The sequence below is a fragment of the Actinia tenebrosa genome, unplaced genomic scaffold (genome assembly GCF_029948245.1).
Source record: "Actinia tenebrosa isolate PJP-AT-01 unplaced genomic scaffold, QUT_ActTen_1.0 PGA_scaffold2__45_contigs__length_23673736, whole genome shotgun sequence".
In the NCBI taxonomy this organism is placed as follows: domain Eukaryota; kingdom Metazoa; phylum Cnidaria; class Anthozoa; order Actiniaria; family Actiniidae; genus Actinia; species Actinia tenebrosa.
In genome coordinates, this window is record NW_028292579.1 from 1,957,183 (window position 1) to 1,975,482 (window position 18,300).

Genomic DNA, 18,300 nt, shown 5'->3' on the forward strand with positions numbered 1-18,300 from the left:
TCATTGTCGTGTCTTCGTTGTAATTTTCGCGCGCTTTATAATGTATGCGGATATCATGTATGCAAATTGTGTTGTAAGAGCGCCTCGTGGGACGAGACGGGCTAGGATACCACGAATGTTTTAGTTATATATTTTTTCTATTCTTTCCTTGGAATAAAGTTGATTACTGTAACCACATTTCCTAAAAAATTCGTGTAAGTACTCAAGGATACCGTGGTCAAGATTCGTGTGGAATCAGGACAGGATTTTGCCGTGTTTTTGGTTGGAGATTTCTTCGTGCAATGGTTTATAATTTGTTGTGGATGTGAAATGTCAACACGTCGTTCGACGAAGATTATCAACGCCTCAGAGGTTTCTGAGAGGATTATCGCTCTTAAGAAGAGCAGAAGTGGCCATCTCGGTGAGATAACAAAGATTTATAGACGACTTGAGGAATATTTCAAGGATTATAAGTACACTAGCGAAGTTCGCAGTGAGAAAGACCGTCTTTCAGGTCAGTGGTATCGTTATTTAGAAATTCACTATGAAATACTCGAACAATTGACTGACGAAAAAGAAATATTGATCGAGACAAGCAAACACAAGGAACATAAGGAGAAATATCAGCATTTTATAAGGTCAATAGATGATTATTTGTTGAATACAGAAGCCAAAGAAAAAATTTCAATGCACGGGGCTTCAGGAATTTCAAGAATGTTATTGGACGAGACAGGAATCCCAATGCGTAAATTTAGAGAAGTGGACGACGATGAGCTTAGTGTTGGTTCTGGATTTTCAATACGATCTAATTTCTCAAGAGCTAGTTCAAATGCGAGAGAAAATTCAAGGCTAGAGAGGATTTTGGCTGAAAAGAAACTGAAGCAGTTGAAAGCAAGCAAGGTAAGGAGGATGAAGGAAGAACAGCTGAGGTTAGAAAACGAGATAGCTGACGCCGAAGATGCTGCTGAATTAGCGAGAACTAAAGAAGACTTCTACACGTCAGAGAGTGACGACGAAGAAAGGCACCAGCAGGGCAGTAAGAGCGCAGTGAAGACCGGACCGGAACAAGACGAGTCACGTGACACGACTACAAACATCAACGAAACCAAGCAAGAAGAGCAATCACCCGATAATAAAGCCGAGTACGAGTTGGAAACACTGCAAACTAAGAGAGTTGAGCACTCAGCATCAAACGCAGGAAGTGCATCGAAGCAGACCGTTCAAGTTTCCGGACAAACAGAGCCGCAGAATCCCGAGCTGAAGATTAACGAACCAAGTTCGACGTTAAACACAAGGAGTGTATCAATCCAAGCATCACCAATTTACTCATCTACTCCTGCGCGAACGCAACCAGAAAACACTGAGTCTAACTTAAACGTCAGCGCCACCCCATATACCCCGACATGGTTTAGCACCACACCCGCCAAGGTGACCTATCAATCTATGCCACCAAGCGCTACAGAAACCGTAATAGAAAGAATTACCTCAGGAATTGATTCTATCGTGACACGCTCCAACTTACCGCCACTAGATGTTGTCAAGTTTTCTGGTGAACCGCATGAATATTTCAGATTCAAGGCACGCTTTCACGAAATGGTTGAATCCCAAAATATCTCTGAGGTACAGAAGATGTCGAGATTGCTGCAGTACCTGGATGGCCCAGCAAGGCTTGCGGCTGCAGGGTTTGAAGGAGTGCCAGGCGGTTTGAGGAGCGCGCTGAAGTTATTAGAACAACGGTTTGGACAGCCCCACATAGTAGCCAAATCTTGTGTCGATACGTTAATAAACGGACCGAACATGTCAAGCACGGACAGACAAGGGCTTCAAGAATTTGCCGATCGTTCGAGAACGCTGTATGAAACTCTAAAGTCAATGGATGCCCTGTCTGAGATGAATATGTCCAATCTAAGCAAGATGTCGAGCAAACTACCGATCTCCCTGCAGGTAAAATGGAAAGACGAAGCCCAACGTATAAGAGAAAGAGGGCAGTTTCCTAATCTCAAGAACTTAGTCAACTTCATAGAAAGGCAAGCCGATGCGGCTAATGATCCGATATTTGGAAGGATTGGCGAGTCCTACAAGAGTTTCCCAAAGCCAGCAGCTAAGATAAATAGACGATCTACACCAACCACTGCCTTGTCGAGTGGAGCAAGGGTAACAACAATGTCTACGCAAGTAGAATCACCAAATCAGCGAAGTAAACCCAAGGATAACAAGAATACGTCGAGTACGTCAGAATCAACTCCAGCGAAGTGTTACATATGTGGTTCAGCACACAGGATCGAGAACTGTTCTGACTTTATTAGTAAATCTGTAAGACAACGATGTGTCCATGCAAGACAAAGGGAACTTTGTTTGAACTGTTTGAGAAAGGGACATTTTGCAGCACAATGTCAATCCAAGTTTCGGTGTAAAGAATGCCAGCTACCGCACCATACTTTGCTGCACAAGGCAACGGAGGATAAGGATACAGGCAGCGCACCAAGTAAATCAACAACCACGAGTGAATCCAAGGACGTCAGTAAGACTACTGAGACTACATCGGTCAACAAGCCATCACCTAACTATGCAAGCACGTCTTCGAGTGGAAGAATTGCATTACAAGTTGTACCAATTCAAGTCCTAAGCAAGGAGGGACACTCTGTCAGCACTTATGCTCTTTTGGATACCGGAAGTGAGGAAACCTTTATCTCAAAGGACATAACCGACAAGCTCAACATAGAGATCAACAACTATGATGACTTAGCTGTTAGTACCCTGGCTGGAGAGTCTAGTGTCAAGGTTGGGCGAACCGATCTGAAAGTCAAGGGCGTCGGCGAAGAGTACGACACCTTTGTGCAGATAAAGGATGTAAAGGTAGTGGAGAACCTCAACATAAACACCACAAGACCAAAGGACATTTCACGATGGTCACACCTGAAGGACATAATAGTTCCTGACGTCGATGTAAAGCAAGTGTTGATGCTGATAGGAGTGAATGTACCAGAAGCACAGATACATCTAGAACACCGTACGGGAAGACACGGAGAACCCTATGCAGTCCGTACCTCTCTGGGATGGGCGATACTCGGTCCAATAGATAGTGCGAACATTCATTTCTCGCATGTTAACGTTAACTTTGTGAAGAACGGAAGTGAACTATGTGACCAGCAGATGAGTCAGTTTCTGAGACTCGAAGATGCAGACGTGAACAAGAGTTCAAGGCAAGCCATGTCCATTGAAGATCAAGAGTCACTAAAGAGATTGAAGGAGTCAACGCGTGTAGTGGGCGGCCACTACGAAGTAGGAATGTTGTGGAAAAGCAACGATCCATGGTTACCTGACAACAAGGGATTAGCTGAAGCAAGGCTACAATCGCTAAAGAAGAAACTCAGACGCGACGAGAGTTTTCATCAGAAATATAGAGACTTTATGAACAATTTACTAAGTAAAGGCTATGCAAGGAAGCTGACCGAGGAGGAAGCAAGCTTACGAAGCAAGAAAACATGGTACTTACCACATCACGCGGTATTTCATCCCCAAAAGAAGGATAAGATTCGAGTAGTCTTCGATGCTGCTGCGCTATACAATGGCTTTTCGTTAAACAACCAGTTGAACCAAGGACCCGACTTATCCAACAGTCTGCTTGGTGTCTTGTTACGATTCAGGCAAGAGCGCATTGCGTTGGTTGCAGACATCGAAGGAATGTTTAATCAAATAAGGGTCCTACCTGAAGATGCTGATGCATTACGATTCCTTTGGTTTGAAGACGGCAGCCTTGAAGAAGCAACAGAATATCAGATGACATCTCATATCTTCGGAGCAGCGGACTCGCCTAGTTGCGCAAACTATTGCTTAAAAAGAGTCGCCGAGGATAACAGAGGTAAAGCTAGTGAGGCAGCTTTAAGTGCTATCGAGAACGACTTCTACGTTGATGACTTGGTCAAGTCAGTTGGAACTCCAAAGGAGGCTAAGATGTTGGCGAATGAGATAACAACCCTACTAGGCAAGGCCGGTTTCAGATTGACGAAGTGGATGAGTAACTGTCGAGAAGTGCTGGCGGCGATCCCCGAAGAAGAAAGAGCCAAACCCACACTTGATCTCGATCTTGACGATCTCCCAATACAGAGAACACTCGGCGTACATTGGAATGTGGAAGAAGACGTGTTTCTCTTCAAGGTCAAAGATCCTGACAAACCACCAACGAAGAGGGGTATCTTGTCAGCAATCAGCTCATTGTATGACCCCATTGGGTTTGTGTGCCCATTGTTGCTAGAAGCCAAGAAAATAATCCAAACTCTTTGGAAGCTAAAACTGGATTGGGATGACCCAATTCCGGAGGATTTGCAACGCCATTGGAATAGATGGAGACAAGAGTTAGCATGTCTGTCAAGGATCAAGATTCCACGTGTTTACCTGATAAATGAGACTGATATTGTCGATGTATCAGTGCATCTGTTTGCGGATGCTTCAGAAGATGGGTACGGCGCATGTGCCTATCTTAGATTTGTTCAAGCCAACGGTCTGATCACATGCTCGTTTGTGCTCGGAAGATCTAGAAGTTCACCTGTAAGGCCAGTATCAATACCTCGACTTGAGCTACAAGCAGCAACCTTATCCGTACGCATATACAGAATATTGGTGGATGAGCTAACATGCAAGATTAACAGAGCAATTTTTTGGACAGATTCTCAGACGGCCTTACAATACATCAAGAACGTAACGAAACGTTTCCAAGCTTACGTCGCTAATCGCGTCACAGAAATACGCGAAGTTAGTTCTCCGGACCAGTGGAGACACTGTCCAGGACGCCTTAATCCTGCAGATGACGCCTCGCGAGGGCTGAAGCCCCAGAAACTATCAAGCCAACATCGATGGTGGAGAGGACCCGAATTCCTGTGGCAGCCGGAAGACGCCTGGCCTGATAAGAAAGTAGAAGAAGTTCCTGATGATGATCCGGAAGTGCGCAAAGAAGTGAAAATTCGTCAGGTCAGCGTCAAGAAGAATGACATTCAACAACCTGTTCCGGATTCAAGCAGTGCTAAGGATAGCAGTCGTCTGATGAATGAGATCGTAACCAGATGGAGTTCGTGGTCGAAACTGCAACGACGAGTTGCATGGATTAGACGTTTTTGTCGATGGATAGCTAGTAAAAGGACTGCCTGTAATACAGGTATATTGTCACTTGAAGAACTTAATGAAGCAACTAATGTCATTGTACGAAGTGTACAGACTACGTGCTTTTCTGATGAGCTGTCAGAACTGAAGAGAAAGGGTGAAGTGAAGAAGACAAGCCCAGTTGCTGATTTAAGACCGTTAGAAGTCGACGGTGTATTACGCGTCGGAGGAAGACTGCAAGCAGCAGAAAACCTGTCGTTTGATGAAAGGCATCCCATGATCCTGCCAAAGCGACATCACTTGAGTGAGCTGATAGTTCGCCATTTCCATGAAGTAACAGCCCATGGCGGAAGAGAACAAACGCTATACGAGATGAGAAGAAAGTTTTGGATCGTCGCGGGAAGGAGTCTCGTGAAGGACACCGTCAGAAGATGCATCAAGTGTCGCCGTATGAATGCTCGGCCGATGCAGCAGGTTATGGCTCCCCTCCCAAAGACACGCGTAGAAGCTTACCAACCGCCGTTTACTTATGCCGGGGTGGATTTGTTTGGCCCTATGACAGTCAAATGGGGCCGCGGCACAGCAAAGAGATGGGGGTGCTTATTTACCTGTTTGAATACGCGAGCGGTCTATTTAGACGTCGTGCCCTCGTTAGAGGCAGACGACTTCATTATGATCCTACGTCAATTTGTAAGCCGCAGAGGACCACCAAAAGAAATTTGGTCCGACAGAGGAACTAATTTCGTAGGCGCCAACAACGAGCTTAAGGACTCTATTGCTCAGTGGAATAACGAAAGGATCGCGAAGGACTTACAGTAGAAGGGAATCAAGTGGGTCTTCCAGCCTCCTGCTTCACCACACATGTCCGGAGTCTGGGAAAGACTGGTGCAGATTACAAAGAAACACATGAAGGCTGTAGTCGGCGATGGATTGCTGAATGATCTTGAGCTAAGAACACTACTTGCTGAAGTAGAGTCAATTGTTAACAACCGCCCTTTAACAGCTGTATCGGATGATCCTAAGGATTTTACAGCATTAACACCAAACCACTTCCTCATGCAGCGAACTGCCCAGCTCCCACCTGGAGTCTTTGTAAAGGAAGACAAGTTCTCTAGAAGACGATGGAGAAAGGTTCAATATCTCGTGAACCAGTACTGGCAGCGCTGGATTAAAGAGTATCTCCCTAATTTACAGAGAAGATCTAAATGGCTAACGTCAAGGCAAGATTTGAAACCAGGAGATTTAGTCCTTGTGGCCGATGATAATATCGCACGTAACAGATGGCCTCTGGCTAGAGTGACCGAAGTCTTTACAGGAAGAGATGGCCGTGTACGCTCGGCAAATGTCAAGACAGCGCAAGGAACTCTACAGCGCCCAATTGTGAAACTGTGCTTATTGGAGGAGCATGATGCAAGTTCAGATGATTAATCAGGAAGATTACACAGAGAACATTATAAACGTTGAATTATTGTTGTTATAAGGACACTCCAAGACATAGGACAAACGCACATGTGTAGAGCCCGTTTGTGGGGCCGCGATGTCGTGTCTTCGTTGTAATTTTCGCGCGCTTTATAATGTATGCGGATATCATGTATGCAAATTGTGTTGTAAGAGCGCCTCGTGGGACGAGACGGGCTAGGATACCACGAATGTTTTAGTTTTATATTTTTTCTATTCTTTCCTTGGAATAAAGTTGATTACTGTAACCACAATCATTATTATATGCCTTCTCAAATCATCTTGGATCCCCCTGAATGTCCCAGAATGCCTTGCATTCCAAGATGGCCACTGTATTGTCAAAGTAGTCCATTAGCTTTACTATTATATTCATTGAGAGCAGATGCCAGCACAAAATGAAGTATCAACTTGATTTATATAAGCATTAAGTAGCTCCTTTGGCAAAGTATACTACACTTGCTTTGCTCAAATAGTGCTTTTTATGGAGAAAAGCAAATTTATAGACTTCTAACTAATTTGGCCTAATGTTTTCCCAATCCAGACCATGTGTCATTCTCTTGAGGATAAGATTCTTTGTTTGAGTTGTATCCATATGCATGTCTTTTGTTTCAAATCATGAAACAAAGAAATAATACTCTAGGGAATGACATTGAAATAAATATCTTTGCCTTTTGTCAACAGCTTGTCAGCATCTTCAGCCAAGCATCATGTTGTCATAGTGATGATGTTGTCAAGGCCTGGACAGTCTGCAAACATGATGAACAAGTAAGTTTACCCGTATAGAACACCTCCCTTACTATATTTTCCAGAACGCCAGAGTATGGTTTTCATGGTATCATGAACCATTCCATTTCATTATGATGTCACATGAAAAAAATCTTTTGTGCCAACACTACAAATGCTGGTTGTAGGAGGGAACAAAATAACAACACACAAAAAAAAAAAAAAAACTGCTAAAAATTGTTAAATAATAGCCACCAAACACCATATATATGGTAGAATAAACACCAGTTTACAAAATGCTTGAAAGCCAGAAATTCAACCTGGGAAGACTACAAGTTGAATCATTTCTAGGTGACCTAATCTTGAGTTCAATGATATTTGGCTAGACTGATATACAAGGTTCTATCATAGGATTGTAATTTAATAAGTTTTTTCACCAGCAAAATAAGACCTCAGTTTCATATAAAAATTAATAGAAAACTATATACACAGAAGAAAACCCAAACATATTAAATAAAAAACTATGTAGACTGAAGAAAACACAAAAAAAGTAATAAACCAAGAGTTCAGGAAAACAAAGTAAAAAAAAAAAAAAAAAGAAAAGAAAACAATGAAAAAGAAAACAAACAAACAAACAGAAAAATTAAATAACAAACAAATGAAAAAAATATACCAATATTTTAGCAAAACCAAGAAAAAAACACAAAAATACAGCTTTTATTACCCAACTGCAATCTAAAACATAACTGCTAAAATATAATAAAGAGAAATAATATCTCACTAATTTATTAGATGAAACTGAGGTCTTAATAATTTCTTTGAACAATTGAAAAATATTATTGGCTAAAACCCAAACTATTGCAAAAGTGCTATAAGTTTAATTACAAATGAAAAAAATCACACAGAGCAACTACACTAAATATATGATTTAATGCAAGTTGATTAAACCAAAGCTTTTAGGCATTTGAATCATTTGAATCAAAGTTACTGTGGTCATTTTGGACATTAAGAATTTCTGATTAAAACTGCATCATTTATTGCAATATTTACCAAATTAAAAATATTCTATTGTGAGTATACATGGAGTATATTACTGATTAAGTAAAGTTCAGAACGAATTCAGCTGTGCAGAGTTATAGAATATAATACACCAAAAGTGCAAACAAATCAATTATTACAAGCCAAACAAGGCAAATGTGAAATGAGAAATCAATGAATAGAAGTTGAGGTAAGCCATCAGAGAATGGCATTGTAACACCATACCTCACAATCAACAAACAATATTACAATTGAATGAAATAAAACTATTATTACAAGTAAAACAAAGAGTTTTACTATCAATGATTATGTTCAAAGCACTTGTATTATATGCACAAGCTGTACAAATCCAAAATAAATGACTTATTTGATCCAAAATCAACTTATGTCGTGACAGAGACAGTAACGAATGGGTAAATGACAACCCATAATAAAGGTTAGAGTGCACGCACTAAACCCATGAAACAAATACTAACTTTTAGTACTAAATGGTGATAAATAAACAATAGAAAACAAAGGATTCTGTATGAAATAGTACTAATTAGTACTAATTAATGTTCACAGATTTAGTGCGTGCACTCTTATGTATTTTTCACATGACAGTCAATGCCCACACCCCCATTACATGAGCCAATAATAAAGGTTAATGTATCTTTCACACGACACTCAATGCTGAGATCACTCATTAAATGAGCCTATTTATAAACCCAGCTACAATAGTCTGTTCTCAAGTCTGTCATGCACACTACATCTTAACTATAATTCATTATCTAAAAATGTAACTATGGTTTATTGTTCATTGGCTAAAAATGCATCAAAAAATTAACAAAATCAATGACTGTCTGACATTTTTTTGGTGTAACAAGAGAAAACAAACCACAATTTCTATAGATTGTTTATATACACTAGGCAAGACTAATACTGATAAAATACCTCTGCAATTGCATTAATCAAAGTGGCAAGGTGTCAAGACCAAATGTTAAATGAGTGCAAGACAACAGAATTGGATACAATATCTTGAGGAAAATTTAGATCAGGCTGCCTTATTAGCCCAAATAAAATACATTCCAAAATTTTATAAAGAAATAATTCATGCATGGTCAGAAGTTAGTAAAATTAATTTAACAAATCAAGACGACATTCTAAGACAACCAATCTGGTTCAATAGACTGATAAAGGTAAATGCTGAAAATATATCTATAAAAAGACTAGCAATGAAAGGTGTGAAGTCAGTGCATCAGGTATGGATAGGAAAGGAACCGACATGGAAAGAAGGTAAAGAACAAGGGTGGAGTGACGTGGATTATCTATTATGGAGAGCCATTTTAAATGCGATTCCAAAAGAATGGAAAATAAAACTAAGACAGCAAAATAGTTTGGGTAGAGACAGATTAAAAACAATGCAGAAAGTTACCTACATCGGTAAGGGATATGAGAGATATCCGGTGGAAAAGATAAACACAAAAATGATTTATTGGATGTTGATCAAATGGAAGGATTTTAAACCAACTGCCCAAAAATGTACAGAAAAAAAGTTGAAAATTGAAGGTATTGATTGGTCATCGGTCTATTCAAGGATTTACGAAAGTACTATAGATACAAAATTATGGGCTTTTCAGTATAAAATTTTAAATAGTTGTTTATATCTGAATCAGAAATTGTATGTTTTCAATCTAGTCCATTCTCCAAAATGTAGTTTTTGTTTAGAAGAAAATGAAACAATGTCTCACTTTTATGTAGAGTGTGTTGAAACTAGAAATTTTTATTTCAAGTGTTGTGAATGGCTAAAAGGGGCTTCAATAGTACTTCCTGTCTTAAATTTTGAAAATATTCTATTAGGAAATAGTGAAGATGTTTTGGTCAATTTTTTGTTTGTTTTGTGGAAATATGTTGTGTATCAGTGTAGAAGCAAGCAAAAAATTCCAGTGTTAAATGATTTTCAAACAAGTTTAAGATATTATGAAAAGTTAGAATATGAAGTAGCTAAAAAAAGGTCGAAATTGTTAGTGCATTAAAAAAAATATGAAAAGATTAGGGTGATTTTGTAAGTTGATTGGAATATCGAACGGATGATAGTGATATATGAATAGTGATATCTAAAATATAGTTTAAATAAATAAATTTAAAAATTAGTAGTATTGTAAATTAGACGACCCTCTGTAAAGAAAAAAAATTTTTGTATTGTTTTCAAGTAAGAATTATAAATGTTGTAAAAAAAATATTGTAAAAATAAAAATATTGTAAAAAAAAAAAAGGGAGGAAAAAAAGAATTGGATAAAAGTAGACCAGTCAACTGTTTTTTTCCTGAACTTGCATATTTCACTCCTTCATGAAAGTAAAGTGCTTACAGCTTCTTAGAAAACAGAACGAATAGAAACATTTTCAGTCATCATGGGTATCCTTAATATGCTTGTAAATTTTTCTTTTAAAATAAATGTCGGTTGAAATTATATTTTGATGGGTATCCTTAATATGCTTGCAAAATGTTTCCTTTAAAATAGATATCCATTGAAATTATGTTTTGATTGTTGCTAATTTTGATTGTTGCTAAATTATTTGAATATTAAATAGTGAAATTAACAGTAATTCTACTGAGTGGCTGTTCTTTCTCTGGATTCCAATGAGATTTTAGAAGTTTGCTTTTGTGGAGCTACAAAAAAAAAAAAAAAAAAAAAAAGAAAAAGAAAAAGAAAAAAGAACTGGAGAAGCAGGAGGAAACCCTCTAAACACAGGATAGAACAAACAAGCAACTCTACTCACATATGATGCTGAGTCCAGGAATCCAAAAAAGGCCTATTGTTTATGATTAATGCAATTAATTATTCTTCTCCCTATGAGTAAATAAAGGTTGTATTGTATTGTATTTAACATCATCGATGTTATTACAGCACATTTATTCACTGTTCCGTCAGTATGCCAACCACATACCCACAGCTGCAGTATAATAAATTGATGTCATGATTTGGTCAAAGCGGCTAATAGACAAAACTGAAAAACACCGGTGAACAACAATCAGAGGCACAAGGAAGCCCTTTGAATGTATGTGTAATTGCTGACATCAATGCTGGACAGTCTCTTTTATCATCTAAGCCAATTTGCAATTAAAAAAGAACTGCATAATATTTTCAATGAATGGCCTTGACATTATCCAACACTAATGAAAACTAAAAATATTACAGGTAAGCAACAAGTAATAGGGGATAAACATCAAATGTACAACACATAAATAGCACCTGAAAACAGCAGCAACATCACAGCATTGGTCATGACAATTGTTGCCAATTATTGAAAGAATTCATATTGGGTACTAGTATGGGAAAGCCCTCCTAAACCCTTGTATTGGGTGCATGTGGAACAATTACCCCCTGATGTCATAAAGAACCACATTCTCATGTAAAAGATAAATGTAGCTGCACCAAGACTACTGCCATGTTTATGTGAGTTGGTTATGTGACAGGATTTATAAATTAATCTACATGAAAACTAAAACTAATGCCTTAAATCAAATTAGAGTTTAGAATTTGATTTTTGTAGAGGGAGAAAAAAACAGAAACCAGAAAACTGGAGGAAACCCGTGATGCACCGGGGAGAACCAACCAACACTCTGCTCACCTATTACACGTCTGGGAAAGTCAAACGTTTCAGCCACAAATCAAAAAACATCCATGAAAGAAATGTAATAGAAAGAATATGGTTTTCCCATTTTCAGTAGAACTTATCAAAAGTAAATAAATCAGTGTTTGGGTCAGGTGACACCTTATGACTTTTTGATCATGAAATTTTCAAGAAATCGTTTGCATCCTGTTTTACTTTCAATATCTTTAAAGTAACTAGAAAATACTTATTTTATCCTAATTACTAGGCAACAGACCCAGAGCTTAATATGCTTGGCCAGAATAGTACAATAGAAGTAAAAAATGTAATCATCAGTGGTCAGCATCAAAATTTTCAATAACAAACAAAGGCTTTACTTTGTTCAAAGATTACCAGCCCATCTGTGATGGCATTAGCAGCGCATACCACCCATGCTTTCCTAATAAGTAAAAGATGCCACCATAAAAATATATAATAGTAGTTGCAGTCAAGATCTACAATACATGTTGCAGCATGCTATATTTAAATATTACCAACCCATCTGTGGTTGGTATTCAACTCTTGTATACTAACACCTGTATTCAGTGAAATACTTACCTCTGGTGTACTTCTAGGTACAATCAATACAGGATACAGGTGAGTAACTGGTATAAGATATGTTACAACACTGATTACTACAGAATCTAATAGAAACTATTGTATAGACTTTGTAAGATCTGTTCTGGTTGATCAACATATGAAAGGCAGATACTTTTCAGTAGCAGTAGTAGGCAGGCATAAAGCATTACGAGAGTAGTTAAACTGATTATAGTTAAATACTTGGACAGTAAATGAGAAACAGTTAACTGTATGACTCTCCACAGTGAGTAGGATTTTCCTTGTTGGCAAATTACATATTTAAGGCATTTAAAATCAATTAAATACAAATTAAATCAATAGGTTAATATTATTTTTAGACTTTGTCGAAAAGAGCATTGTAAAATAATAGACTAGTTATTATTTAATTTGATTTTAAAAATGAAATGTCAAAATTAATCTGTTGCTTAGATTGCACTGTGCCTTAGGTTAGTAGCCAACTGGTTTGCATAATTGCCAGTTGGGATTCTTAACACACTTTATGTTTCTTTGATTATTTCTTTATTTCAGTTTATTAATTTGTGGACTACACTGTAAACTAGCAGTTAGCTAAGTGTACTTTCCACGTTAAATAAGGTTAATTAATTAATTTATTTATTTAAAGGGAAGAAATTAATTATATTTGTTTTTCAAAAAAGATAATATTTCATTTCTAAACTGATGTCTTCTATTACTTGCCAGAAAGTTATTGTAAAATCGAGGGCTTTTCTGGCATGCATTTTTTCCCCATCCAAATCATCTTCCAAGGAAAAAATGGAAGGTCACTTGTTTCACTTTGTTGTCTCGACATTTATACTCATCTTTGGTTGTCTTTCTCTTTTCCTGTCCAATCATTTGAGTACAACTTCTTTAAGGTTGCCCTCAAACTCTGGTTTTTCTTCATGAGGATGTACATCCAATCATCTTGTTTTTCAGAGTAAAATGGAAGGTCACTTGTTTCAATTTGTTGTCTTGACATTTATGCTCATCTTTGGTTGTCTTTCTCCTTTCCTGTCCAATCATTTGAGTTCAATGAAAATGAATGTCTGTAAGGTTGCCCTCAAACTCTGGTTTATCTTCATAGGGATGTACATCCAATCATCTTGTTTTTCAGAGTAAAATGGAAGGTCACTTGTTTCAATTTGTTGTCTTGACATTTATGCTCATCTTTGGTTGTCTTTCTCTTTTCCTGTCCAATCATTTGAGTACAACTTCTTTAAGGTTGCCCTCAAACTCTGGTTTTTTCTTCATGAGGATGTACATCCAATCATCTTGTTTTTCAGAGTAAAATGGAAGGTCACTTGTTTCAATTTGTTGTCTTGACATTTATGCTCATCTTTGGTTGTCTTTCTCCTTTCCTGTCCAATCATTTGAGTTCAATGAAAATGAATGTCTGTAAGGTTGCCCTCAAACTCTGGTTTATCTTCATAGGGATGTACATCCAATCATCTTGTTTTTCAGAGTAAAATGGAAGGTCACTTGTTTCAATTTGTTGTCTTGACATTTATGCTCATCTTTGGTTGTCTTTCTCCTTTCCTGTCCAATCATTTGAGTACAATGAAAATGAATGTCTGTAAGGTTGCCCTCAAACTCTGGTTTTTCTTCATAGGGATGTACATCCAATCATCTTGTTTTTCAGAGTAAAATGGAAGGTCACTTGTTTCAATTTGTTGTCTCAACATTGATGCTCATCTTTGGTTGTCTTTCTCTTTTTCTGTCCAATCATTTGAGTACAATGAAAATGAATGCCTTTAAGGTTGTCCTCAAATTCTGTTTTTTCTGCATTAGGGTGTCTGGATTTCCACTCTTTTCATCGCCTTCGCAACAAAAGATCTTCTTTAATAGCTAGGCTTGCCATCATGGTGTCTAATCTTTATACTTTTTTTACTTCCAGTGTCTGGAACCAATGTATTTTCTTCTCTGTACTGTCTTCTTGTATCACTATACACCTTGGAAGATCATAAATAATACTTATTTATTTGTCTCACAATTAGACTTCGAAATGCTAGTCTTCATCAGGCAATGGTTAGACTGGATAGATCTGTCATATAGCACTCGTTAGAACATCTGCACTGTGATTGGTTGGTCAGTTGATGCCGATTGGCAGTTTGGTTGTTGTGTCTCTCTCCAGAGGGCTTTTTAATTATCACTATTCACACCTTGAGGATTTCTTCGCCACTTTCCCTCTTGATGGTATTAGGGTTGAGCTGTATCTGAATGGCTTCCTTGACAATGAGTATATTTCAACATGAAACAACCTCCCAGCCAAGAAAATGACTGTTCTTGTGTGCATGTTTGGCTACTACTGGACTTCGGTTTACCTCTTGTGTTTTCTGTCATTCTCCAACGCAGACTTTGCCAAACTCGCTCTAGGGGATATTGTAGACAACAGTCTTGTCTGTTGGGAGGGACTCCGTCTTTGGGGTGCATAATTTAGCTACGTCATGTTGTTTTTGATGTGATGACAGTCTGTATGCCATGAAGGCAGCAGAATTCAGCACTTGTTCAATAAGCTTCCAATCATGATGCTTTATTTTCCTGGAACCAATACAGTCTATACCACTATCACCTTTTTACTTCATACAAGGTCACTTCTCTGGGAAAAGCTACATCATTTTTTTGCACTGTTGTATTATTTTACAGATACCTTGAAAGATCTTTTAGTCAAGGGGCTGCTTAGCATTGGGGTGTCTTTCCATGTATCTTCAAGGTCTTGTTTCTCTCCACTGAGGTGTTTGGAACTACCTTATTCTTTCCTCTTCAAACTTTGGAGTTATTCAAGACTAAATTAGCACTGTTAACATGATGAAGCCCTGATGTAAAGAGTCACTAAAAAGATGATTAAACTAAATTTAAAAATTCAGGGGACACAGGGGCTAGATCGACCATACTATAGTATTACTTTACGTTTCACATATATTTCTATCTATATTGTACAATACTTTTAGTACTACTTTCAGGTATTGGCATCAACTTTTCCTAGTGTTTTGTTAATCCATTTTTGGTCACTATGGGATGACAGCAATTACTCAATTAAAAGCAAAGCAAACTGGCCAATACCTGAAACTCACTCATAAAAGTATTTTCTATATGTTCTGAAGTGATCATGTTCCTTTATCCTTATTTCATATTCCATTCATTTTTCCACTTTCAATCAAGATTTTAAGAATCTTTATCGTTGAACAAGGCATTGGATGAAGGTAAGCATGCTTACAATGTTTTTTTTTTATCTTATAAAAAGACATGTACTTCACTTAAGTCTTGTATTAATCAGATAATCTCTTTGTGAGTTTGATTTCTTGTACTAAACCTTAATTTATTGTGTTAAGCGTATGTCTAACTGAATTATGTACAGGAGCTGCTCAGTCCATCAAAGTGTTAAAATCTTAATTACTTCATGTCACTTCACTTCACATTACGTCACTTGAATTGCACACACAATATTGACAGTAACAAACCTTGATGATGGTTAATAGGGCACGCCCCAGGGGTTGTTTACCCCAGCTTGTGTTAATCCCTAAAAACCCAAGGTCGTTATTGACATTGATTCTCGAGATTTAATCAGCAGAACTCCTTTATATCTAGTATAGCATGTTATACAATGTGCAATAGTGAGTTGCATCTAGTCCATCATATTTTCATAATTCTAATGTTCTTTACACATTTCTGATATATTTAGTTCAATAACTAAATGTCTCATACACCTAGTAAATTTCTTTTGCCTATGACTAGCTTAGTTTCTATGTCACGGTGCTAATCAAGATATTCATTAGTTAATCATATCTTTTTGGAGTACCAGTTTAGTATGGTCATCTAGTGAAATGGGGTTTTCAAACACAAAACATTAACTTCATTAATTGTTCAAGAACTGCATAAAATTACTTTTCGACATATTATAATGCCATTCATTTATTTAGTTTAAAATTTTTAAGATTACTAGAATATTTATCTTGTTTTTTTAAAGAGCCAGATCATCCAACCCTAGATTCTTGCTATTAGCAAATTGAGAAAAGAATACATGTATTGTCCTACCATTTGTCCTATCTTCTCAACAACAGGCACTTGACACAATCTTTTTTATCTCACTGTCATTTATTTAACAAGTTTTTAAAGATTACTAGAATATTTATCATGTCTTTTTATGAAGCCAGATCATCCAATCCTAGATTCTTACCATTAGCAAATAGAGTAAAGAAAATTGTTCTACCATTGGACTTATCTTCACAACAACAATCACTTGCCACAATCGATTTTAGCTCATTGTAAAGTAAAAAAGTGTAAAGTCTCATCATCAAGATATAAATTTAATCACTACTGACGACACATTCCAAACACAATCACTTCAGACAAAAAGTTTACATCAAGACCAAATCTAACCAGTGACATCTCAGATCAACACAAGTTTCTTTTCTGCAAAGCTAATCGTTCACAATGATTCCAACTATACATAACAACAATAGGTTTATTCTTACACTCCACACAATACCCATCTGAAGTGAAATATAACACATACAACATTAACAACCTTAGCAACAGTTAATATCTACTTTCACAGGCTCCACTTTGCCTCGTTTTCTATAGAGGAAAAACGATGCTGTCATACAGCATTCTCTGGTTTATCAAACTGCTCAGACTCCAACAGGCTAAACAGCAATATTTACTCTTTCAGCCACTATATTGCCTTCAGCATTATAACAGAACTGGGACATCCAGACGATCAAACAGTACACCTCTAGCTCTGAAGTCCACACACTTTCCAACTGAGCAAACGCCTGCTCTGTTACAAATAGCACAGCTCACCAAATATATTTTTTGGGAAACTTGAATTTGGATAATTCGTTTTTATAGCACCATAGTTGTCATGTGAGAAAGATTCAATCATTACTTCAACAGCATAACCAGGCCTAAGGTTAAGTCTAGGGATTTATGATTTATTTTAACTGCAGATAACACTCATTTTATTATTTAATACTCAAAAATTTTAATGATTACCATCAAACGTTTCGAAAAGTTTCATTAATGCTATGGAGTGGAGAGCTATGGCATTGTTCCTCACTAAACTATTAATTCAGCTTCTCTCGTAACGTTCTATTTTTCCTACTAATGGTAGACACAATTGCTTGTCGTATGTGAATGTTTTATCTCAGAATTGATCTTACAAAGTCTAAACATTAGTTTCTATCATATTTTATAGTTATCAGTGTGGTAATATCTTATGCCAGTTACTCACCTGTATCCTGTATTGATTGAATCCAAAAGTACACCAGAGGTAAGTCTTTCACTGTAGACAAATGTTAGTATACCGGAGTTCAATACCAACCACAGATGGGTTGGTAATATTTAAACATAGCGCGCTGCAACATGTATCGTAGATCTTGATTACAAAAACTATATATTTTTATGGTGGCATCATTTAATATTAGGAAAGCATGGGTGGTATGCACTGCCAATGCATCAACCCTCACAAATGGGACACAGGTTCAATATCTGACAGTTATAGTGTGATGCCAGTAGTGTTTTTTGTTGGTTCTCTACTGTGCTTCAAGGGTTTTCTCTGGGTTTTTCCTCCCTTGACGAAAATGAACTTCTAAATTCATCAGCAATTGAGGGCCATACTAGAACAAGCCTCCTTGCTTTATCTATTGTAAGCTCATAAAAGATTTTTTTTTACTTTTCCTCCCTAGTCTTACTATTATATCAAGCACTCAATAGTCATGATAGTCAAATAACAAAACCACGCAAACATCCAATTATTTCAATGCAATCAATATCCAATTATCTAAATGAAAACTTAAT

At 37.3% G+C, this 18,300-nt stretch overlaps 2 protein-coding genes across 2 annotated transcripts; both read left to right on the forward strand.

Moving 5' to 3' along the window:
- Positions 1-309: 309 nt before the first annotated feature.
- On the forward strand, positions 310-5,895 carry LOC148908963 (uncharacterized). Its single transcript, XM_089033655.1, has one exon. It carries the CDS (start codon positions 310-312, stop codon positions 5,893-5,895), a length of 5,586 nt encoding a protein of 1,861 aa, XP_088889781.1.
- A 42-nt stretch (positions 5,896-5,937) lies between these two features.
- On the forward strand, positions 5,938-6,504 carry LOC148908964 (uncharacterized). The gene has a single exon (XM_089033656.1). It carries the CDS (start codon positions 5,938-5,940, stop codon positions 6,502-6,504), a length of 567 nt encoding a protein of 188 aa, XP_088889782.1.
- The last annotated feature ends 11,796 nt before the right edge of the window (positions 6,505-18,300 follow it).

What these genes read in the sequence shown, in the direction of transcription:
- LOC148908963 (XM_089033655.1), top strand. Translation starts at nt 310, where the DNA reads ATGTCAACACGTCGTTCGACGAAGATTATCAACGCCTCAGAGGTTTCT.
- LOC148908964 (XM_089033656.1), top strand. Translation starts at nt 5,938, where the DNA reads ATGTCCGGAGTCTGGGAAAGACTGGTGCAGATTACAAAGAAACACATG.